This window comes from Pecten maximus, unplaced genomic scaffold (assembly GCF_902652985.1).
Source record: "Pecten maximus unplaced genomic scaffold, xPecMax1.1, whole genome shotgun sequence".
Lineage (NCBI taxonomy): Eukaryota > Metazoa > Mollusca > Bivalvia > Pectinida > Pectinidae > Pecten > Pecten maximus.
In genome coordinates, this window is record NW_022982616.1 from 1 (window position 1) to 25,867 (window position 25,867).

General features: G+C 38.8%; 1 protein-coding gene across 1 annotated transcript; it reads left to right on the forward strand.

The window, feature by feature from the left end:
• Positions 1-114: 114 nt before the first annotated feature.
• LOC117320615 (nucleoporin NUP188 homolog) lies at positions 115-25,191 on the forward strand. The gene is made up of 23 exons (XM_033875175.1): positions 115-207; positions 1,302-1,375; positions 2,072-2,153; positions 2,555-2,635; positions 7,172-7,309; positions 8,085-8,141; positions 10,723-10,791; positions 12,019-12,066; positions 14,444-14,530; positions 15,416-15,492; positions 17,230-17,301; positions 17,656-17,698; positions 18,502-18,705; positions 19,349-19,447; positions 19,741-19,806; positions 20,091-20,213; positions 20,878-21,007; positions 21,435-21,485; positions 21,972-22,085; positions 22,251-22,331; positions 23,602-23,734; positions 24,176-24,263; positions 24,925-25,191. Exons 1-23 carry the CDS (start codon positions 124-126, stop codon positions 25,189-25,191), a joined length of 2,268 nt encoding a protein of 755 aa, XP_033731066.1. The 5' UTR covers positions 115-123.
• The last annotated feature ends 676 nt before the right edge of the window (positions 25,192-25,867 follow it).

Consider the following 25,867-nt stretch of genomic DNA (forward strand, 5'->3'; position numbering starts at 1 on the left):
CAAAGACAGTTAAATCCCCCGGATACTAAACCCTATAATTGGGGTACATGTTTTAAAGCGTTTCTAAGATATTGATACGAGTTATATTACCTGCCCTTTGCTTGAGCATTGCTACCTACATATATGTATTTTGATCTATATCATTTCAGCTTTGGTAATAGATCGCTATGGCAGCTTATAAATGGAACAGGAGTCCTGCGTCCGAAGGTATGGTTTAGGTATAAGAAACATAGGTGACGAATGTGCTTTATTTTTTGAGGTTCTGAACAAGTTTGGCCCAGAAGAATTTACTAGATATCGATAATGCTACAGTATTACGAGTGTAATTCCATTACAATAATAATAGCATACATATGTTGACATCCACTCTAATATTTCCACACAAAAAATCAATGTAATTTCATTTTTGTATGTTACTGACATGATGCATGCCATCACAAATAAAAGGCAAACTGATACTGATAGAGATTAACTAAAAACTTGATTTTTATTGAGACTATTTGAATTAGGATAACGTAACCTTATAGCTACTATATATATATGTTATTACATTTGGGGTGGTATATATATATATATGTAGTGTCAGGACTATAGTTACCAGATATTCAGTTTGGTTGGTACTTCCTGAGAGCATTAACATTATCCGGTTAGCATTTAAAGTATCCGATAACCACTTTTAGTGTCTTGTACAACAAAAGCCTCTTTCTCCTGTTTCAATCTTAATGTCTACACGCTTACACAATGGTTACATCTATCCGTCCATCATATGAATGAATGAGGTTTGTAAAGAATGTATTTTTCCGTTACATTTGGTACATTTGTTTACGCCTTTCATCTGTTAGTTTTGTAGTTTATTTTCTGGAAGTATATACTATATGGTAAACCTGAATGAAATTAATTACCAATCATATCTGTCTCAGTGTGTAGTTGTATTTTGTGTTGTATGATCAAACAGGAAGTGAACCAATGGGGTACAGTACTAGTACTGTATGATATTTTTGACATCCTACAGCAGATCTAGAGTAAGGGTTCAACACTAATGGCTGGTTATATTCATACGGTTACTATTTGGTTAGTCAGAGTTGGTTATCTGGTTGACATTTTTGCTGACTATTCCGACAAAAGTAGTATGTCATGATTATATTGCTGAAATATGTTTTACTGGCTCCACTCAGTATATGGTCATTTCCAGTAAGTGATACATACATACTATGTTAAGATAAGTTGTTGTGAATGTGTATATTCTGTGTATAATACTTTCACCTGCAGGTTTCAGATAATTATTTGAATTACATTTCAAGGAATTGGTATCCAGAGAACTGACCAGAAATGGAAAAAAGATACTAGATGGTTTATCATTTTATAAAAAACCAGTGTAAGTATATCATTCTTCAACAGATTAAATTTCCTATCAGCAATAATATTAAGTACTGTTACATGTGATCTATATATTACCACAACACTAACATGTTGACTGGAGTACTCCATTTTGGTTATTGACAGATTGGATATTATATGTCTTGATTTTTGCTTCAATTAAAATTGAAAGAAAATGAAAAGTACATTATGATTATTATCATTTTGGTTTTCATTTATGTGACAATTGGCAATTCATGTATAGCTGAAATATATAGAGGATATCTAACAGTGTCTTTAGTATAATACCAAATATATTTCACAAATGGGGCTAATATTTTTATATCTTTATTAGCCTCATGAGTGAAAAATATATGGTATTACTGAAGATACTGTTAGATATTCAGTTTATTACATTTTATAGCAAAAATTACCAAGGCAGCTCAATCTCTACTAGAATTCATTTTGGTCCCCTGTCAACGGCTCACAAATGTACGCAAAACCATGACGTTATGTATTCTATCTTGCATTATGACGTCATAAAACATGACGGAGAGCTATATGCAAATGTTATTTTCCCCATTGTGGTTTGTAAGCAGTGTTCTGATTGGTCAAATCAGAAAAAGTGATATTTTTCACTGCAGTACCTTTCGTTTTTAATGTGATGACATTCTAATTCCTTATTTTGTGTTTCACCATTTTATTTTGTACATAGAATGGTAGCAGGAGAACAACTCAAAGGGAAAAAGTTGTCTAAGCTCCATAAGGACCTGGTACAAAAGATCAGCCAGTTTTTGGTAGGAATCTTATTATACATGTTTATGTTGAGTAAGATAGCTTCCTGTCCAGGTATACATATTGTTATTATATATACAAAGTTACAGATAATTGAAATTGTAATTAGATGGTATACATAATGTTATTATAGATACAAAATAACATATGATTGGAATTATAATTAGATGGTATACATGTATATAAAAAGTAACAGATAATTGAAATGATAATTAGATGGTACAATAGTGGGATTTATGATAAATTTGTGACCGTTTCAAATTTAGACGTTATTCAGTAGAAAACATATTATTTCTTCAAAGTAATGTTGATAAGCTATATTAGATTGTTGAAACAACCTGTATTTAATAAGATTTGAGGTGGTTTTGATTTAGTTGCGTGATTATATAAGTTTGTGTTTTAGGGAGTTGAAGAGTTACAAAGCTGGGAACTCTTCAGTTCTTTTCTGTCTAATGATTACAGAGGATCACAGAAAAATCTTCAGGTAAGTTGTGGATGTCCGGTTTGTTTTAATATATATATGATATGCTCCCATGTCCTCAGGTGAAGGTCTGATCCCACTGGTAGAATGGTCTGATCCCACTGGTAGAATGGTCTGATCCCACTGGTAGAATATCAGCTCCGGTGTCCTCAGGTGAAGGTCTGATCCCACTGGTAGAATATCAGCTCTCCTGTCCTCAGGTGAAGGTCTGATCCCACTGGTAGAATATCAGTTCCCGTGTCCTCAGGTGAAGGTCTGATCCCACTGGTAGAATGGTCTGATCCCACTGGTAGAATATCAGTTCCCTTGTTCTCAGTTGAAGGTCTGATCCCACTGGTAGAATATCAGTTCCCGTGTCCTCAGGTGAAGGTCTGATCCCACTGGTAGAATATCAGTTCCTGTGTCCTCAGGTGAAGGTCTGGTCCCACTGGTAGAATATCAGTTCCCGTGTCCTCAGGTGAAGGTCTGATCTCACTGGTAGAATATCAGTTCCCCTGTCCTCAGGTGAAGGTCTGATCCCACTGGTAGAATATCAGTTCCTGTGTCCTCAGTTGAAGGTCTGATCCCACTGGTAGAATATCAGTTCCCCTGTCCTCAGGTGAAGGTCTGGTCTCACTGGTAGAATATCAGTTCCCATGTCCTCAGGTGAAGGTCTGATCCCACTGGTAGAATATCAGTTCCTGTGTCCTCAGGTGAAGGTCTGATCCCACTGGTATAATGTCAGTTCCTGTGTCCTCAGGTGAAGGTCTGATCCCACTGGTAGAATATCAGTTCCCATGTCCTCAGGTGAAGGTCTGATCTCACTGGTAGAATATCAGTTCCTGTGTCCTAAGGTGAAGGTCTGATCCCACTGGTATAATATCAGTTCCCATGTCCTCAGGTGGTCTGATCCCACTGGTAGAATATCAGATCCCCTGTCCTCAGGTGGTCTGATCCCACTGGTAGAATATCAGATCCCCTGTCCTAAGGTGAAGGTCTGATCCCACTGGTTGAATATCAGATCCCATGTCCTCAGGTGAAGGTCTGATCCCACTGGTAGAATATCAGTTCCTGTGTCCTCAAGTGAAGGTCTGATCCCACTGGTAGAATATCAGCTCCTGTGTCCTCAGGTGAAGGTCTGATCCCACTGGTAGAATATCAGTTCCTGTGTCCTCATGTGAAGGTCTGATCCCACTGGTAGAATATCAGTTCCTGTGTCCTCATGTGAAGGTCTGATCCCACTGGTAGAATATCAGTTCCCCTGTCCTCAGGTGAAGGTCTGATCCCACTGGTAGAATATCAGTTCCTGTGTCCTCAGGTGAAGGTCTGATCCCACTGGTAGAATATCAGTTCCCCTGTCCTCAGGTAAAGGTCTGGTCCCACTGGTAGAATATCAGCTCCTGTGTCCTCAGGTGAAGGTCTGATCCCACTGGTAGAATATCAGTTCCCCTGTCCTCAGGTAAAGGTCTGGTCCCACTGGTAGAATATCAGTTCCCGTGTCCTCAGGTGAAGGTCTGATCCCACTGGTAGAATATCAGTTCCCCTGTCCTCAGGTGAAGGTCTGATCCCACTGGTAGAATATCAGTTCCTGTGTCCTCATGTGAAGGTCTGATCCCACTGGTAGAATATCTGTTCCCTTGTTCTCAGTTGAAGGTCTGATCCCACTGGTAGAATATCAGATCCCTTGTTCTCAGTTGAAGGTCTGATCCCACTGGTAGAATATCAGTTCCAATGTCCTCAGGTGAAGGTCTGATCCCACTGGTAGAATATCAGTTCCTGTGTCCTCAGGTGAAGGTCTGATCCCACTGGTAGAATATCAGTTCCTGTGTCCTCAGGTGAAGGTCTGATCCCACTGGTAGAATATCAGTTCCCCTGTCCTCAGGTGAAGGTCTGATCCCACTGGTAGAATATCAGTTCCCGTGTCCTCAGGTGAAGGTCTGGTCCCACTGGTAGAATGGTCTGATCCCACTGGTAGAATATCAGTTCCCTTGTTCTCAGTTGAAGGTCTGATTCCACTGGTATAATATCAGTTCCCCTGTCCTCAGGTGAAGGTCTGATCCCACTGGTATAATATCAGTTCCTGTGTCCTCAGGTGAAGGTCTGATCCCACTGGTAGAATATCAGTTCCCATGTCCTCAGGTGAAGGTCTGATCTCACTGGTAGAATATCAGTTCCTGTGTCCTAAGGTGAAGGTCTGATCCCACTGGTATAATATCAGTTCCCATGTCCTCAGGTGGTCTGATCCCACTGGTAGAATATCAGATCCCCTGTCCTCAGGTGGTCTGATCCCACTGGTAGAATATCAGATCCCCTGTCCTAAGGTGAAGGTCTGATCCCACTGGTTGAATATCAGATCCCATGTCCTCAGGTGAAGGTCTGATCCCACTGGTAGAATATCAGTTCCTGTGTCCTCACGTGAAGGTCTGATCCCACTGGTAGAATATCAGCTCCTGTGTCCTCAGGTGAAGGTCTGATCCCACTGGTAGAATATCAGTTCCTGTGTCCTCATGTGAAGGTCTGATCCCACTGGTAGAATATCAGTTCCTGTGTCCTCATGTGAAGGTCTGATCCCACTGGTAGAATATCAGTTCCCCTGTCCTCAGGTGAAGGTCTGATCCCACTGGTAGAATATCAGTTCCTGTGTCCTAAGGTGAAGGTCTGATCCCACTGGTAGAATATCAGTTCCCCTGTCCTCAGATAAAGGTCTGGTCCCACTGGTAGAATATCAGCTCCTGTGTCCTCAGGTGAAGGTCTGATCCCACTGGTAGAATATCAGTTCCCCTGTCCTCAGGTAAAGGTCTGGTCCCACTGGTAGAATATCAGTTCCCGTGTCCTCAGGTGAAGGTCTGATCCCACTGGTAGAATATCAGTTCCCCTGTCCTCAGGTGAAGGTCTGATCCCACTGGTAGAATATCAGTTCCTGTGTCCTCATGTGAAGGTCTGATCCCACTGGTAGAATATCTGTTCCCTTGTTCTCAGTTGAAGGTCTGATCCCACTGGTAGAATATCAGATCCCTTGTTCTCAGTTGAAGGTCTGATCCCACTGGTAGAATATCAGTTCCCCTGTCCTCAGGTGAAGGTCTGATCCCACTGGTAGAATATCAGTTCCCGTGTCCTCAGGTGAAGGTCTGGTCCCACTGGTAGAATATCAGTTCCCGTGTCCTCAGTTGAAGGTCTGATCTCACTGGTAGAATATCAGTTCCCATGTTCTCAGGTGAAGGTCTGATCCCACTGGTAGAATATCAGTTCCCCTGTCCTCAAGTGAAGGTCTGATCCCACTGGTAGAATATCAGTTCCCATGTCCTCAGGTAAAGGTCTGGTCCCACTGGTAGAATATCAGTTCCCATGTCCTCAGATGAAGGTCTGATCCCACTGGTAGAATATCAGTTCCTGTGTCCTCCGGTGAAGGTCTGATCCCACTGGTAGAATATCAGTTCCCCTGTCCTCAGGTGAAGGTCTGATCCCACTGGTAGAATATCAGTTCCCATGTCCTCAGGTAAAGGTTCCTGTCCCACTGGTAGAATATCAGTTCCCATGTCCTCAGGTGAAGGTCTGATCCCACTGGTAGAATATCAGTTCCTGTGTCCTCAGGTGAAGGTCTGATCCCACTGGTAGAATATCAGTTCCCCTGTCCTCAGTTGAAGGTCTGGTCCCACTGGTAGAATATCAGTTCTCGTGTCCTCAGGTGAAGGTCTGATCCCACTGGTAGAATATCAGTTCCCCTGTCCTCAGGTGAAGGTCTGATCCCACTGGTAGAATATCAGTTCCTGTGTCCTCAGGTGAAGGTCTGATCCCACTGGTAGAATATCAGTTCCCCTGTCCTCAGATGAAGGTCTGATCCCACTGGTAGAATATCAGTTCCTGTATCCTCAGATGAAGGTCTGATCCCACTGGTAGAATATCAGTTCCTGTGTCCTCAGATGAAGGTCTGATCCCACTGGTAGAATATCAGTTCCTGTGTCCTCAGATGAAGGTCTGATCCCACTGGTAGAATATCAGATCCCGTGTCCTAAGGTGAAGGTCTGATCCCACTGGTAGAATATCAGATCCCCTGTCCTAAGGTGAAGGTCTGATCCCACTGGTAAAATATCAGTTCCTGTCCTCAGATGAAGGTCTGATCCTACTGGTAGAATATCAGTTCCTGTGTCCTCAGATGAAGGTCTGATCCCACTGGTAGAATATCAGATCCCGTGTCCTAAGGTGAAGGTCTGATCCCACTGGTAGAATATCAGATCCTGTGTCCTAAGGTGAAGGTCTGATCCCACTGGTAGAATATCAGATCCCCTGTCCTAAGGTGAAGGTCTGATCCCACTGGTAGAATATCAGCTCTCCTGTCCTCAGTTGAAGGTCTGATCCCACTGGTAGAATATCAGTTCCCGTGTCCTCAGGTGAAGGTCTGATCCCACTGGTATAATATCAGCTCTCCTGTCCTCAGATGAAGGTCTAAGAATAAGGTCTTAGAATAAAATGTCGGTAACAATCAACGTCATTAGCTGGTCATTTGAAAAATATGTCCTAGTATATGTACAATTTGTTAATCATAAGTCCTTGTTTTCTCAGCACATCCTCAACAATGAGCGTCACACACAGGCCCTGGTGTACAAGATCCGCGACTATTACTTCACAGAGAGGCTTTACTTGCTACAGTGTGTCAAGGTCGTGATTAACTTCTGGCAGGATGATGACCATCCCTACAAGGTAGTCATAGCAACCAGCAGAAGGCATAGCAACCAGCAACAACTGTATCTAATGGATAAATGATATCAATTTTGGGTTAAAATAGATAGTAAATAAATAGAAGATATTGAATGGTTTCCCATTGAATATAACATAAATTTCACGGGTATGACAGAGTATCAATATTTTCGTGACTGCTTTGCAATATATTGAAATATTCTGTCATACGAGTGAATATATGTTATATTCAACGAATAAACATTCAATTTTCTTTTTATTGCATTTGATATGCTTAAAAACAAAATTAAAAAAACATTTGAAAATTAATAATTTCAAAAACTTTGGGAGTCATCATCTCTTTGTGACGTAATTCTACGTCAACTTGATGGGGCCATTTCGAAAGGATTGATCAACGCAATTTAAGCGTGTTCTGCTGTTATCGGAGAATCTTTGCTTGAAAAGCTAATGTCAAGTGACTATTCTGTCAAAAACTAACCAAATCTTTTGGAAATATAGCAAAATAGCCCATTTATCTATCTTCGCTTTGATTGAAAAAATCGGCAAGTTTCAGTGAGGTGAATACAAAGGTTCGCTCTGATTGGTCAAAAACGAAAAACTTACATTTTCACTGCAAAATTAATCAAACTAATACAACTTATATTTTCACTGCACTTTGGATCCCAGACTACTTGGTTGTTTGATATTTTGTAACAAATTGATTCTGACTTTAAAGCTAATTGGTTTAAAACATGGAATCAAACACTTTTACACATCATGAATACATTTAATGTTTCAGGATGAGCTAGAACAGTTCATGAGAAGGTTGACAACTGATGGAAATATCATGGAGAAGGTAAAGCTACACCTTATAGAACATCTGTCACTGTATAGGTATATCATACAGGTAAAGCTACACCTTATAGAACATCTGTCACTGTATAGGTATATCATACAGGTAAAGCTACACCTTATAGAACATCTGTCACTGTATAGGTATATCATACAGGTAAAGCTACACCTTATAGAACATCTGTCACTGTATAGGTATATCATACAGGTAAAGCTACACCTTATAGAACATCTGTCACTGTATAGGTATATCATACAGGTAAAGCTACACCTTATAGAACATCTGTCACTGTATAGGTATATCATACAGGTAAAGCTACACCTTATAGAACATCTGTCACTGTATAGGTATATCATACAGGTAAAGCTACACCTTATAGAACATCTGTCACTGTATAGGTATATCATACAGGTAAAGCTACACCTTATAGAACATCTGTCACTGTATAGGTATATCATACAGGTAAAGCTACACCTTATAGAACATCTGTCACTGTATAGGTATATCATACAGGTAAAGCTACACCTTATAGAACATCTGTCACTGTATAGGTATATCATACAGGTAAAGCTACACCTTATAGAACATCTGTCACTGTATAGGTATATCATACAGGTAAAGCTACACCTTATAGAACATCTGTCACTGTATAGGTATATCATACAGGTAAAGCTACACCTTATAGAACATCTGTCACTGTATAGGTATAAGGCTGTTCCCAAAAAATGGAAAATTCCACCTCTCTCTTTTTGTACACTTTCATGCATTTCTGTGCATTTTTGCTCTGCCTATCATTTATGCCATGGTGTCTGTCCGTCCGTCTGTCAACATTTGCTTCCAATCGCTACTGGTCATGAAATACTAAATGTTGGTCAGAAAGATCCTTTGGGAAAGGGGAACGTATTTTGCATAAATGGTGACACTGACCCCCATGGGGTCAGAGGGGCTTGGCCCAATGGGGGGAAATAGAGAGAAATTCCTTTAAATTGCTACTAGTCATAAACTTATGAATTGATTTAAACCAAATTTGATTAGAAACATTCTTAGGGAATGGGAACAGATTTTGCATAACTGATGACGACACTGAAAATACTGGCTGTCTCCCATTATATAGATGTAGGGTATTGACCAGTAACTATCTGGCTGTCTACCATTATATAGATGTAGGGTATTGACCAGTAACTATCTGGCTGTCTACCATTATATAGATGTAGGGTATTGATCAGTAACTATCTGGCTGTCTACCATTATATAGATGTAGGGTATTGACCAGTAACTATCTGGCTGTCTACCATTATATAGATGTAGGATATTGTCCAGTAACTATCTGGCTGTCTACCATTATATAGATGTAGGGTATTGATCAGTAACTATCTGGCTGTCTACCATTATATAGATGTAGGATATTGTCCAGTAACTATCTGGCTGTCTACCATTATATAGATGTAGGGTATTGTCCAGTAACTATCTGGCTGTCTACCATTATATAGATGTAGGGTATTGACCAGTAACTATCTGGCTGTCTACCATTATATAGATGTAGGGTATTGACCAGTAACTATCTGGCTGTCTACCATTATATAGATGTAGGGTATTGACCAGTAACTATCTGGCTGTCTACCATTATATAGATGTAGGGTATTGACCAGTAACTATCTGGCTGTCTACCATTATATAGATGTAGGGTATTGACCAGTAACTATCTGGCTGTCTACCATTATATAGATGTAGGGTATTGACCAGTAACTATCTGGCTGTCTACCATTATATAGATGTAGGGTATTGTCTACAGTATGAGGCTAAGATCAACGCTGACCAGTAACTATCTGGCTGTCTACCATTATATAGATGTAGGGTATTGATCAGTAACTATCTGGCTGTCTACCATTATATAGATGTAGGGTATTGACCAGTAACTATCTGGCTGTCTACCATTATATAGATGTAGGATATTGTCCAGTAACTATCTGGCTGTCTACCATTATATAGATGTAGGGTATTGATCAGTAACTATCTGGCTGTCTACCATTATATAGATGTAGGATATTGTCCAGTAACTATCTGGCTGTCTACCATTATATAGATGTAGGGTATTGTCCAGTAACTATCTGGCTGTCTACCATTATATAGATGTAGGGTATTGACCAGTAACTATCTGGCTGTCTACCATTATATAGATGTAGGGTATTGACCAGTAACTATCTGGCTGTCTACCATTATATAGATGTAGGGTATTGACCAGTAACTATCTGGCTGTCTACCATTATATAGATGTAGGGTATTGACCAGTAACTATCTGGCTGTCTACCATTATATAGATGTAGGGTATTGACCAGTAACTATCTGGCTGTCTACCATTATATAGATGTAGGGTATTGACCAGTAACTATCTGGCTGTCTACCATTATATAGATGTAGGGTATTGTCTACAGTATGAGGCTAAGATCAACGCTGACCAGTAACTATCTGGCTGTCTACCATTATATAGATGTAGGATATTGATCAGTAACTATCTGGCTAACTACTGGTGCATGTGTTGTATTCCCTTCAGAAAAATCTTTTCACTGTTCTGTTTTTTCTGTAGATATTGGATCAGTTTAAAGGCTGTATCAAGGAACAATTGCCTACATGGGAGACAAACGGAACAATGATGGTAAGTTATACTGTAGGGTAGACAAACGGAACAATGATGGTAAGTTATACTGTAGGGTAGACAAACGGAACAATGATGGTAAGTTATACTGTAGGGTAGACAAACGGAACAATGATGGTAAGTTATACTGTAGGGTAGACAAACAATGATGGTAAGTTATACTGTAGGGTAGAGAGATTAATAGAATCTATCATGGGTCTGTTCCGTGGACAGGGATCTCTCAACCCGAGTGTAAGAGTTTGGCCAGTCAGCACATGAGGCTTGCCGAGTGCTGGCCAGCCAAACTATTACACGAGGGTGGAGATATCCTTGTTCGCGGAACAGACCCGTCATTGATTATTTTTCTCACAAACTTGCAACCAAACGTAAGTTTTTTTAAAAAGTTTTTTTATCATGCCATCTTCAATGCTCCTTGGAATGTGCGTCAGAATTGATGACGTCATCATTGACGACTTGGTTACTCAACGTAAAATGATGACGTTACGTTATTGTGACCAGCGTCATAAAGCGTGTGCCAGCTGTCTTTACCTACCCCGTGTAAGATAGATTTATCTTTTCCCTAACAACCGCGGGATAACCCTGTGTAAGATCGATTTATCTTTTCCCTAGCAACCGCCGGATAACCCTGTGTAAGATCGATTTATCTTTTCCCTAGTAACCGCGGGATAACCCTGTGTAAGATCGATTTATCTTTTTTCTAACAATCGCCGGATAACCCCGTGTAAGATCGATTTATCTTTTCCCTTACAACCGCCGGATAACCCTGTGTAAGATCGATTTATCTTTTCCCTAACAACCGCCGGATAACCCCGTGTAAGATCGATTTATCTTTTCCCTAACAACCGCCGGATAACCCTGTGTAAGATGGATTTATCTTTTCCCTAGCAACCGTCGGATAACCCTGTGTAAGATCGATTTATCTTTTCCCTAGCAACCGTCGGATAACCCTGTGTAAGATCGATTTATCTTTTCCCTAGCAACCGTCGGATAACCCTGTGTAAGATCGATTTATCTTTTCCCTAGCAACCGTCGGATAACCCTGTGTAAGATCGATTTATCTTTTCCCTAGCAACCGTCGGATAACCCTGTGTAAGATCGATTTATCTTTTCCCTAACAACCGTCGGATAACCCTGTGATGTATGGGAGAACCACTAATCTATCCAGTCTGACGGGAGTAAATCACTTTTAGATGTATGTAGTCATGTGACAATGATTTTGTATTCCAGACTGAGAGACAGGCACATGTATGGGCTCACCAGAACCTACTGGAGCAGGTCAGTAACCAAGATCAGTAAATACAGGAGACAGACTCACCTTTCTGTTGTAATTCAAAAACTTTATTTATCCACAAGGAATTTTCCCTTCTTCATTTGTTCAGAACAAAATTGGAAGCTAAAACTTGTTCATAAATAAGTCCTCCCTAAACTTTAATACATTGTTCTAGGGGAGGAGGATAAATATGGTTATGTTCTAGGGGAGGAGGATAAATATGGTTATGTTGTAGGGGAGGAGGATAAATATGGTTATGTTCTAGGGGAGGAGGATAAATATGGTTATGTTCTAGGGGAGGAGGATAAATATGGTTATGTTCTAGGGGAGGAGGATGGTTATGTTCTAGGGGAGGAGGATACATATGGTTATGTTCTAGGGGAGGAGGATAAATATAGTTATGTTCTAGGGGAGGAGGATAGATATGGTTATGTTCTAGGGGAGGAGGATAAATATGGTTATGTTGTAGGGGAGGAGGATAAATATGGTTATGTTCTAGGGGAGGAGGATAGATATGGTTATGTTCTAGGGGAGGAGGATAAATATGGTTATATTGTAGGGGAGGAGGATAAATATGGTTATGTTCTAGGGGAGGAGGATAAATATGGTTATGTTCTAGGGGAGGAGGATAAATATGGTTATGTACTAGGGGAGGAGGATAGATATGGTTATGTTCTAGGGGAGGAGGATAGATATGGTTATGTTCTAGGGGAGGAGGATAAATATGGTTATGTTCTAGGGGAGGAGGATAAATATGGTTATGTTCTAGGGGAGGAGGATAAATATGGTTATGTTCTAGGGGAGGAGGATAAATATGGTTATGTTCTAGGGGAGGAGGATAGATATGGTTATGTTCTAGGGGAGGAGGATAAATATGGTTATGTACTAGGGGAGGAGGATAGATATGGTTATGTTCTAGGGGAGGAGGATAAATATAGTTATGTTGTAGGGGAGGAGGATAAATATGGTTATGTACTAGGGGAGGAGGATAGATATGGTTATGTTCTAGGGGAGGAGGATAAATATGGTTATGTTCTAGGGGAGGAGGATAAATATGGTTATGTACTAGGGGAGGAGGATGGTTATGTTCTAGGGGAGGAGGATACATATGGTTATGTACTAGGGGAGGAGGATAAATATGGTTATGTACTAGGGGAGGAGGATAAATATGGTTATGTTCTAGGGGAGGAGGATGGTTATGTACTAGGGGAGGAGGATAAATATGGTTATGTTCTAGGGGAGGAGGATAAATATGGTTATGTACTAGGGGAGGAGGATGGTTATGTTGTAGGGGAGGAGGATAAATATGGTTATGTACTAGGGGAGGAGGATAGATATGGTTATGTACTAGGGGAGGAGGATAAATATGGTTATGTTCTAGGGGAGGAGGATAAATATGGTTATGTTATAGGGGAGGAGGATAAATATGGTTATGTTCTAGGGGAGGAGGATAAATATGGTTATGTACTAGGGGAGGAGGATAAATATGGTTATGTTCTAGGGGAGGAGGATAAATATGGTTATGTACTAGGGGAGGAGGATAAATATGGTTATGAACTAGGGGAGGAGGATAAATATGGTTATGAACTAGGGGAGGAGGATAAATATGGTTATGTTCTAGGGGAGGAGGATAAATATGGTTATGTTCTAGGGGAGGAGGATAAATATGGTTATGTTCTAGGGGAGGAGGATAAATATGGTTATGTACTAGGGGAGGAGGATAGATATGGTTATGTTCTAGGGGAGGAGGATAAATATGGTTATGTTCTAGGGGAGGAGGATAAATATGGTTATGTACTAGGGGAGGAGGATAAATATGGTTATGTACTAGGGGAGGAGGATAGATATGGTTATGGTCTAGGGGAGGAGGATAAATATGGTTATGTACTAGGGGAGGAGGATAAATATGGTTATGTACTAGGGGAGGAGGATAAATATAGTTATGTACTAGGGGAGGAGGATAGATATGGTTATGTTATAGGGGAGGAGGATAAATATGGTTATGTTGTAGGGGAGGAGGATAAATATGGTTATGCTCTAGGGAAGGAGGATAAATATAGTTATACATATTTTGTTATTATAACAAGACATGGTGAGACAGCTCTTTAACAACACCTGAGACGTGTTAAACATACTTCTACTAAAGGTCAGAAGCATCTTGGCAGAATGGGGTCATAATTCTTAAGTATAATTTCCTATCACCATAGTTTAACAGTAGAGAACTATCATACTCTGGTCATTAGCTAATTTTCTCAATAACAAAAACACATGTGGTAAGACTATCAAGACAAATCTGTTAAACATATTAAACATATAATCATTGTAAAATATTTGAAATATTAAGTACATGTATTTCTTAAATTCTCCTGTATTTTTTTTCAGTGTGAGTTATTAGAAATCCTGGTGATATTTTTGAAGGACTTGGAAATAAATACTGACCAGGCTATCAACTTGGTGGAAATGTTTAAGGTGAGGAAATGTTCATATGTGATTGTATTGTCTCACCTCGAGTAAGGAACAGTAGGGTCTTTGTTTATCGTCTATGTCCATACTAATGTTAATCTCAGTTTCCCTGTAGTACTAGAGCAACTTAATATGGCATATAGCTATCTTATAGGGTGTAGACCTTGGATCAGGCTTCAAATTACCTTAAATATTCATGTATAGTGCACACTTTTTTTCAAAAATGGACAAGTGAAAAAATCCTCTGTGCAATTTAGGTAGGAACAAGCTTTTGCCGGTCCGATGTATGGATGTCATGAATGTGATGTGATATTTGTAATCGTTTCTGTCGACAGTAGGATTATGATTTAGTACTTAGATATGTAAAGCATTTAAGAAGTAAATATTGAACAAATAATCAAGGAAATTAATACTTATTTTGATGTTTAAATCCTTGAAATTGTATATCTATCTGCAATTAAGTGGATTTATCTGAGTCGATCGTGAGCCACACATGTTCCGCACACATGCAACCTCACTTGAGCAAGTTGTCGTATTCAGGTCCAAACAATGTATAATGACTCAACTAACATCAAACAAAACTTGAAATGATATATCAGTACTTAGTTAATTCATAACTCTAAATAAATCACCTTATAAATCCAGAGCTTTGCCAGAAACTGTTAGGCCCTAACGTTCAACTTGTTTATAATATGAAAACTGTAACAGCAAGCATGCACACTTCGGCAAGGATAACACTTATACATGTACCTTGATCTTATGCTGTAGTCACTGACCAATTCAACTGGCCCTATAAATTATGATCTGACTGTGAAAAGCTTGTAAATTAATGACTTCTATTAGAATATTAAAACCAAATAGATCATATTAATGAAGTTTGATTTTCTGTAGCGACATGGTTTTGGCAGACATCAAAAGTACAAGCACATTCTGGAGGATCCAGCTGAACCTTTTATCAAGAGGATAGGGTGTGTATTGTGTTGTGTAACAAGAGGATAGGGTGTGTATTGTGTTGTGTATCTAAAGGATAGGGTGTGTATTGTGCTGTGTAACAAGAGGATAGGGTGTGTATTGTGTTGTGTTATCAAGAGGATAGGGTGTGTATTGTGTTGTGTTATCAAGAGGATAGGGTGTGTATTGTGTTGTGTTATCAAGAGGATAGGGTGTGTATTGTATTGTGTTATCAAGAGGATAGGGTGTGTATTGTGTTGTGTTATCAAGAGGATAGGGTGTGTATTGTGTTGTGTTATCAAGAGGATAGGGTGTGTATTGTGTTTTGTTATCAAGAGGATAGGGTGTGTATTGTGTTGTGTATCTAAAGGATAGGGTGTGTATTGTGTTGTGTTTTCAAGAGGATAGGGTGTGTATTGTGTTGTGTAACAAGAGGATAGGGTGTGTATTGTGTTGTGTTATCAAGAGGATAGGGTGTGTATTGTGTTGTGTTATCAAGAGGATAGGGTGTGTATTGTATTGTGTTATCAAGAGGATAGGGTGTGTATTGTGTTGTGTTATCAAGAGGATAGGGTGTGTATTGTGTTTTGTTATCAAGAGGATAGGGTGTGTATTGTGTTGTGTATCTAAAGGATAGGGTGTGTATTGTGTTGTGTTATCAAGAGGATAGGGTGTGTATTGTGTTGTGTAACAAGAGGATAGGGTGTGTATTGTGTTGTGTTATCAAGAGGATAGGGTGTGTATTGTGTTGTGTTATCAAGAGGATAGGGTGTGTATTGTGTTGTGTATCTAAAGGATAGGGTGTGTCTTGTGTTGTGTTATCAAGAGGATAGGGTGTGTCTTGTGTTGTGTTATCAAGAGGATAGGGTGTGTATAGTGTTGTGTTATCAAGAGGATAGGGTGTGTATTGTGTTGTGTTATCAAGAGGATAGGGTGTGTATTGTGTTGTGTTATCAAGAGGATAGGGTGTGTATTGTGTTGTGTTATCAAGAGGATAGGGTGTGTATTGTATTGTGTTATCAAGAGGATAGGGTGTGTATTGTGTTGTGTTATCAAGAGGATAGGGTGTGTATTGTGTTGTGTTATCAAGAGGATAGGGTGTGTATTGTGTTGTGTTATCAAGAGGATAGGGTGTGTATTGTGTTGTGTTATCAAGAGGATAGGGTGTGTATTGTGTTGTGTAACAAGAGGATAGGGTGTGTATTGTGTTGTGTAACAAGAGGATAGGGTGTGTATTGTGTTGTGTTATCAAGAGGATAGGGTGTGTATTGTGTTGTGTAACAAGAGGATAGGGTGTGTATTGTGTTGTGTAACATGTATCAAGAGGATAGGGTGTGTATTGTGTTGTGTTATCAAGAGGATAGGGTGTGTATTGTGTTGTGTTATCAAGAGGATAGGGTGTGTATTGTGTTGTGTAACAAGAGGATAGGGTGTGTATTGTGTTGTGTAACAAGAGGATAGGGTGTGTATTGTGTTGTGTAACAAGAGGATAGGGTGTGTATTGTGTTGTGTAACAAGAGGATAGGGTGTGTATTGTGTTGTGTAACAAGAGGATAGGGTGTGTATTGTGTTGTGTAACAAGAGGATAGGGTGTGTATTGTGTTGTGTAACAAGAGGATAGGGTGTGTATTGTGTTTTAGTCTTCTGTTATACATTGTTGTACTCCTACCAGGTAGATGTTTGTCTGTTATAATGCTAACATAACTTGATAAACTTTGCTTGTTTTGAATTAACTTTATGAATCCTTTTCACAGCCACCTGGAGATGTTGATACTGCTAGAAGCCCTTGACCTGGAGATGGTACATGGCTGTACCCACCTTGGAAGGTAGGTCTGTCAGGGGAGTTAACTCTGTCACAGCATGGAGGAAGTGTCCTTACCAATACAGACTACAACCAAGTGATACAATCATACAGAAAATATTCTTTATTGTCCTCACTACAAATATCTATTACTCCTATAGTAAGATTTCATCTGAGCAAATTGTCTTTATCATATTCAGTGTTTCACAATCATAAATTATCCCTATTTCAAATGATAATTCCTGTTATTTTTAATTTTGACTGTGTAAACCTAGATAAACAATATAAAATGTAAAGCCAGCATTTATTAAATTGTGACAAGATGTTATTGGACCCTATACTAAAATGTATTAACCTCACAGCAAAATTTGTCTTACAGTTTTGATGGACATTGTATTCTCAAAGATCCCAGTTCATTTAAGGTAATTAGAAATGGACTATAAAGTCTCTAATGAAGTTAATAAGTTTATAGATTGTGATTGTATACAGTATATATGTTTTGTAGTAGTGTTGGGAAGGTCAGCATGATAATTCGTCCTTAAATGACCTTAACTATTTATAGGACCTTAAGTCTATCCATACTTTCTGTTCTTTCCGGACTCCACACCGGAAATGGTTATAATGCTCACCCCAGGAAGCTTTGAAAAAATGGCAGACTAAATGTGCACTTTTAGTGTGTTTTTTTTTCATACAGAAACACAAAGCTTAATGTTATCATTGCAAGTTGTTGAGAATTATTTTTACTAAATTTGTCTGGATTTTACACTTTACCACTATGTAATGTCCTTGACAGTGATATCTAAAATGAACATGTAGCTTACCGTCATATTGTTTACATAAACAACCTATCAATTACAGAGATGATAGAGAATGATATATATTTGCTTTCTAAAGCTAGTGGGGGGAGGAACAACAGTTGGTGTATTTTATGAACTGTAGAAATGATTTTAAAAAGAAAAGCATTCCAAAAATGAAGTTCTACATATGAGAGAAACGATTCTCTGTTGGTATTGACACTGGTTGCAGAAAAAGTAATGTTTTGAAAGATAATTAAATTCCTTAGTAATGAAACAGAGGCTTCCTCATTATGCTTGAGATCATGTGGCGGGAGTCACATTCACAGAGTTCCTAGTGGTAGTAACTGAATCAATAATGTCTGATAATTGAACTGCTGACGATTCCAAACACTTGTTTATAGACTGATCAGATCTGATCCTTGTTACAGAGGCTGGACGAGGTGATCCAGACCCTAGGGTCAGACCCTTCCCATGGTCCTCTACTACTCTCCTGGGTGGCCATACGTATGGTGTATCCCACGGTAACGGATAACAGTCTCACCAGGAAGATGGGTAATAGTGCTTTAGCCCTACGTGTGTTTGATGTTCTCTATGAAATCCTCAACACTGAACCGTTCTCCAGTAAAACATCAGTAAGTTGTGTAGCTGTTTGACCATGTCATAAAATCTTATGGTCTGTGATACATGAAAATTCATCTGACCATGGCAATTTTGATTGTCTATTGGAAAGATAAAAGAGTTTCTAAAGCATCAAATTTTGATACTGATTTTTGAAATTCCTCTCTCAGTTGATCAATTGAAAATGTTTTACCCTTCTCTACCAGATTTTGTTTTACAATTACTGTATCATTCCATCATGATTGTATTAGCTACAATATATTATGTTATATTAAAGTGATTTAATATGATAGTTATGATGGAGTCATTGTTTACAGAGTCAAATATAGAACTCGAGTGTCTGTATTATGCATGTGTTGGCTGAAAACCAATCTTACCAGAAACATGTAATGTACTTACATTTAAAATGTGGTAACATGTAAAATGTACTAACATGTAAAATGTACTAACATGTAAAATGTACTAACAGGTAGAATGTACTAACATGTAATGTACTAACATGTAAAATGTACTAACATGTAATGTACTAACATGTAAAATGTACTGACATGTAAAATGTACTAACATGTAATGTACTAACATGTAAAATGTACTTACATGTAATGTACTAACATGTATAATGTACTAACATGTAAAATGTACGTTTGATATTTTCAGTTTGTGTCGTCTGTAGCCCACTACATAGTCTATAACATGCTGGTGAATCTGCTCTCTGCATTTGATGAAGGGTCTCTAGGGGGAGAGAGAGAAATCAAGGTAGACACTAGTTAACCCAACTCTTTATCTAAAGGATGTTCACTCACTCTGACCATGTTCAACTTTCTTTAGAATTGGTGCTTATAAAGTATATACACATATTAAACAACTTATATATTTATAAATAACTCAAAAATGGTTGTATCATCATACACCGTAAGTAAGACATAATTTAAGAGTTCGATATTTTTATATCCCTATTTGTTACCACTAACTCTTTTCCACCACATTCTTTATTTGGCTCCTAAGTAAACATAAAATATTAGTAATTAGCTGTTCCTTTTTCATTACAGGTGCTATATGCAAATATTTGTAAACTGTTGAAACAAGAATTTGTGGCAGAAGATTTCTGGAACAAGGTATACCGATCTATCACTGGTGTTTTTCTTTCTCATTGTAAATTATTTATGTTGTTTTTATTTTCAAAGCAGATGATCTGCTGTTTCGAAATTAACTAATTAACTTTTTACTTTAATACAGTAAATCTTCTGTTTATTGTCAACATTGTTAATCTTTTACACAATTCATTGTTTAATAGACCTAGAATGAGTTTTATCAGCCTTGATCTATGTCCAAAAGTCTCATCGTAAGTCCAGATATTTTTAAATGTTTATGAAATTGAAGCTATTATTTCGTGTTAAAGGGCCTGGAGGAGGGTTTGGGATGTGTATTCCATTCCTCACGTCTCAAGTTCCCCTTGGACTTTGGTAGCCTGGTACGACTCAGTACCTCGTTAGCGTGTTCGGGTATGGACAGTGCTAGGAAGGTAAGTACCTCGTTAGCGTGTTCGGGTATGGACAGTACTAGGAAGGTAAGTACCTCGTTGGCCTGTTCGGGTATGGACAGTGCTAGGAAGGTAAGTACCTCGTTAGCCTGTTTGGGTATGGACAGTGCTAGGAAGGTAAGTACCTCGTTAGCCTGTTCGGGTATGGACAGTGCTAGGAAGGTAAGTAATTAGTGGAGCTATAGTGAGGAACAGTTATTGATCTCATTTAGACAATACATACATGTACTAATACAGCTTTACTATGAAGTCTTGTAAGCATATTTTAGACTTCCAATAGAAAAAATTAAATACTTTTGAAACCATTTGGATTAAAATCAATAATGTTCATAATTGTGAATGTAGTGAAGGAATACACATTTTTTCTGTCTGTATCATTAAATAAAGCTGTTTACCTTTTTTGATATAAATACAAACTCTAAGACTTGTATTAAAGCTGTTTATTTTGTTCTCTTACATATTACTGATTGATTACTCAATTATTGACAGACTCTTAACATATGAACCAATTTGAAAGTGAAAGCATATTACAGGTAAAGTTACTATAAAATTCACTGATGTGTTTGAAGAAAGTTCTAGTTTGTTTTAAAAACCTCATACTTAGGTTGACGGAAGGTTTACAGTTTCCTTGTGTTCTATATTGTAGATTGTAGAATTTTGGAGAAAGCTACCATGTTACACAGAGTTCCTGGACAGAAATAGTGTGTCTGACATTAATCAGACCAAGGACCCACTCATATGGCAGCTAGCCCGAAACAAAATCCCCTACCCAGGAGGTATCCTACTGTACAGACTGTTTAATGTTGACACAGATAATCAATGCTACTTCTGTCTGAAATTCATCACAAATAAACATTGTCCATTAATGAATACCTTAATTTAATGTAAAATATTTGATTATAAGAAATGTTATTTTTTTTAAATCAAGCATTCAAACAAATTGTAGATGATCAGGGAATTAGGTTTCTGAGAAGGTGGTGTTATGGTTTATTAACGAGAGAGCTAGATTTTCTTAAAATCAGAGATTTTGGTTTATTAAGATAGAACCATGTATCCTAGAAGGAAGGAGAGATTGTGTTCTATTAAGAAGAGAAAGCAAGTAAGAATTATGGTTGTTAAGATCTATTCCAGAGAAAACTAGAATGGAGGTAAATTTCCCTTCTGTTTGACACTCATCATTGGTTTTCGCTGTTTTTTTTTCAGGCAGTTTTAAGATAGATGCTGGAACACTCGGGCAGTGTTTGCCTATGGCAGGTAAGGTCTTCATTGTAGAGATTAATGTGCCATACAACATTTTTTAAATGGTCGCATCACATAGAAGAATGGTCCAATCAAGTAATAAACTGATTTAGATGTGTACTAGAGCACCATACAGAGGAAACTCTGAGACCATAAACTGTGTAGGAAATAACCATGGCATATTATTACAGGTTTACTGTAATTGATCTGATCACAGTCACTAAGTTGTTTAGTGTGATGGGGAGAGGTTGATTGTAGGAATATGTTTTATCTGATCACAAAGTCACCAAGATGTTTGATGTTGTAGGGATAGTTTACTGTAGGAACATGTTTTATGTGATCACAGTCATTAAGATGTTTAATGTGATGGGGAGAGGTTGATTGTAGGAACATGTTTTATCTGATCACAGAGTCACCAAGATGTTTGATGTTGTAGGGAAAGTTTACTGTAGGAAAATGTTTTATGTGATCACAGAGTCACCAAGATGTTTTATTTTGTAGGGAAGAGAGATGACAGTGAGAGCCCTATCATACAATGGGATGTAGAGTACAATGGCTGGGAGCTATTGCTATGTGAGATAGAAATGCTGCTGCAACAGATCTCACTGGGCGCAGGTACATACAATAACAATGGCTACTGTGTCTCACTGGGCGCAGGTACATACAATAACAATGGCTACTGTGTCTCACTGGGCACAGGTACATACAATAACTTACAACAGATCTCACTGGGCGCAGGTACATACAATAACAATGGCTACTGTGTCTCACTGGGCACAGGTACATACAATAACAATGGCTACTGTGTCTCACTGGGCACAGGTACATACAATAACTTACAACAGATCTCACTGGGCGCAGGTACATACAATAACAATGGCTACTGTATCTCGCTGGGCGCAGGTACATACAATAACAATGGCTACTGTGTCTCACTGGGCGCAGGTACATACAATAACAATGGCTACTGTGTCTCACTGGGCGCAGGTACATACAATAACAATGGCTACTGTGTCTCACTGGGCGCAGGTACGTACAATAACAATGGCTACTGTGTCTCACTGGGCTCAGGTACGTACAATAACAATGGCTACTGTGTCTCACTGGGCGCAGGTACATACAATAACAATGGCTACTGTGTCTCACTGGGCGCAGGTACATACAATAACAATGGCTACTGTGTCTCACTGGGCGCAGGTACATACAATAACAATGGCTACTGTGTCTCACTGGGCGCAGGTACATACAATAACAATGGCTACTGTGTCTCACTGGGCGCAGGTACATACAATAACAATGGCTACTGTGTCTCACTGGGCGCAGGTACATACAATAACAATGGCTACTGTGTCTCACTGGGCGCAGGTACATACAATAACAATGACTACTGTGTCTCACTGGGCGCAGGTACATACAATAACAATGGCTACTGTGTCTCACTGGGCTCAGGTACATACAATAACAATGGCTACTGTGTCTCACTGGGCGCAGGTACATACAATAACAATGGCTACTGTGTCTCACTGGGCTCAGGTACATACAATAACAATGGCTACTGTGTCTCACTGGGCGCAGGTACATACAATAACAATGACTACTGTGTCTCACTGGGCGCAGGTACATACAATAACAATGGCTACTGTTAACATTATAACCTTGCTAACTCCCAGGGACCTTGTTGTTTGTAACAGACAATAGATCTTCGCTAGATGGACCAAGAGAATATAACTAAACAAATGTACCTAGGTACCTTTGCTGTTACCCCTGGGAAACTTGTTATTTCCTGGAGGAGTATGTAACCCCTGATACGAACTAGTCACTTCCTACCACCTGGACTAGATTGAATTGATCAGAAGGTCATTTGATAGAGCATTATTCCAGTACTCCAAGTGTCCCATGCTCAGTCTGTAAAACAGGCATTGAAAAATAATAACCTCTATTACACAAAAGAATTTAAGATACTAGTAATTATAGATGTACTGTTCATTAAACGCAACAGTGAATATCGCCTCCTGAGTCCATAAAGTAAAGTATCATAACAACAAGTAACTTAAATTTAATTTGGTGGTCATCATCAAAGGTGACATATAGACGAGGGAGAACTGTAGATGTTTATTCTCATACTTTGAAGGGATGGTGTCACCCATGCAAGTTTCCAGAGTTACTCTCATTGTGGAGATGGTCGGAGCAGTCTTAGGAGCCTACCCTAAAGCTATGGAGGAACTGGATCAGGTTATTGAATGCCTGTATCAGCTTATACACAGGTAAAATACACACTGGTTTTGTGTTAACTGGTGGAATCCATTACAATGGTGTGGAACTATCAGTGACAAGGAATGCACCTGTAGTAGATATGGTTGATGTAGCTAGTGGAGCTAAAAATGCACAGTTTCAGTTTTTTCATGAACACAAATTTTTCATGTTCCTTTAATTAAGAAATGCTGAAAACTTGCAATAGTCAGAAATTTAGTTTCGTGCAGGCATTGCTGGACCTTTAAATCTGATGTGACCAGAATTACAAGGTCCTCGATGGTTAATTTTCTGACTCAACCATTTTGACTTGCACTCTGTAACATTTCTCATAACATAATGTACTGTGTGTGTTTTAATTTGGTTTATTATCATGTCCAGGTTTTTGTGTTTTAATTTGGTTTATTATCATGTCCAGGTTTTTGTGTTTTAATTTGGTTTATTATCGTGTCCAGGTTTGCTAGTTTCAATCCTCCACCACTGGACCTGATGACGTCCTGTATCCAGTGTCTGACAAGTGTGGCTAAGAAACATCCTACAAAGGTAACAACAGGTGTTTGTAACTCTGGGACCAACTTCAGGTCCAGGAGAACTTTGGTGTTTGAGTCTTGGCAACTTGGAGAGAAAAATAAGTTGTTTTTCTTCAGTTTATTTTGTGACATCCTTGCTCAAGTAAGATTTTTTTTATTATGAATCTTCACACAATGGCTGACAACCATCACCCCATATCTGAGGTAGTGTCTCAATTGTCTGGGATCAGAATGGAGGTATCTGGTTCTATGTATAGAATTCGTGACATCTTCACTTGACAGAATCGAGTCTTTTATCTATTGTCAATCGTGTGACATGATTGTTTATTTCCAAAATTATTCATTTCAAAAACTATGATTCTTCATAATTATACAAATTGTGAATTACATTGGGTAATGACAGGATTTGTACAGTTCCTTGTTTTACTTGCGGTTCTAATACTATAGGACATTTCATATTAAAAGCATTACCACAAAAATAGATTTCTGTGAAACTCAGAATTACATTTTCTTACAAGTCTGTAAAATATAAATTACATAAAAGAAATTTGTATTATTCTGATTTTTCATGTAATTGACAACAAATTATATAAGTTTGAAAGGCAGTGAGATTTTACATGATGATAGTTATATCTAAATAGCAAGCGTTTATTGAGACCATGTTTTACTATCAGGTATGGCACAACATGAAACAGACGGGGATGGTTCCTTACCTCACGGAGAACGTGGACAACTTAGCAGAGGTTCTCAGGTATCTACACATATGTTTACCTAGCAACCACTGTTACCAACTCCATAGCAACCACAGCAGCTGTAACCAACTCCATAGCAACCACAGCTGCTATAAACAACTCCATAGCAACCACAGCTGCTGTAACCAACTCCATAGCAACCACAGCTGCTATAAACAACTCCATAGCAACCACAGCTGCTGTAACTAACTCCATAACAACCACAGCTGCTGTAACCAACTCGATCCATAGCAACCCAGTTCAAATTTTGATTTCTGTATGCAGCATTTTAACAATTCGGGATAGATTGAACATTATTTTGACTATGCACATGATAGTATGAACACAGTTGTCAACAAATATATTCATGTTTCACAAAACGACAGGAGTGTTACACGTAGTTATATGTAATGTCCGATGCTTCACCTTTACTGATGTCTTTGTTACTGTTTGACAGTGACCAGGGTCTGTGTCTTTGTTACTGTTTGACAGTGACCCTGTCTTTGTTACTGTTTGACAGTGACCAGGGTCTATGTCTTTGTTACTGTTTGACAGTGACCAGGGTCTGTGTCTTTGTTACTGTTTGACAGTGACCAGGGTCTGTGTCTTTGTTACTGTTTGACAGTGACCAGGGTCTGTGTCTTTGTTACTGTTTGACAGTGGCCAGGGTCTGTGTGTTTGTTACTGTTTGACAGTGGCCAGGGTCTATGTCTTTGTTACTGTTTGACAGTGACCAGGGTCTGTGTCTTTGTTACTGTTTGACAGTGGCCAGGGTCTATGTCTTTGTTACTGTTTGACAGTGGCCAGGGTCTATGTCTTTGTTACTGTTTGACAGTGACCAGGGTCTGTGTCTTTGTTACTGTTTGACAGTGACCCTGTCTTTGTT

Coding starts and splice junctions, on each gene's coding strand:
- LOC117320615 (XM_033875175.1), top strand. CDS start 124: ATGTATTTTGATCTATATCATTTCAGCTTTGGTAATAGATCGCTATGG. Junction 8,142..10,722: donor ATGGAAATATCATGGAGAAG/GTAAAGCTACAC, acceptor TTTTTTCTGTAG/ATATTGGATCAGTTTAAAGG. Junction 21,486..21,971: donor GCAGTGTTTGCCTATGGCAG/GTAAGGTCTTCA, acceptor TTTATTTTGTAG/GGAAGAGAGATGACAGTGAG.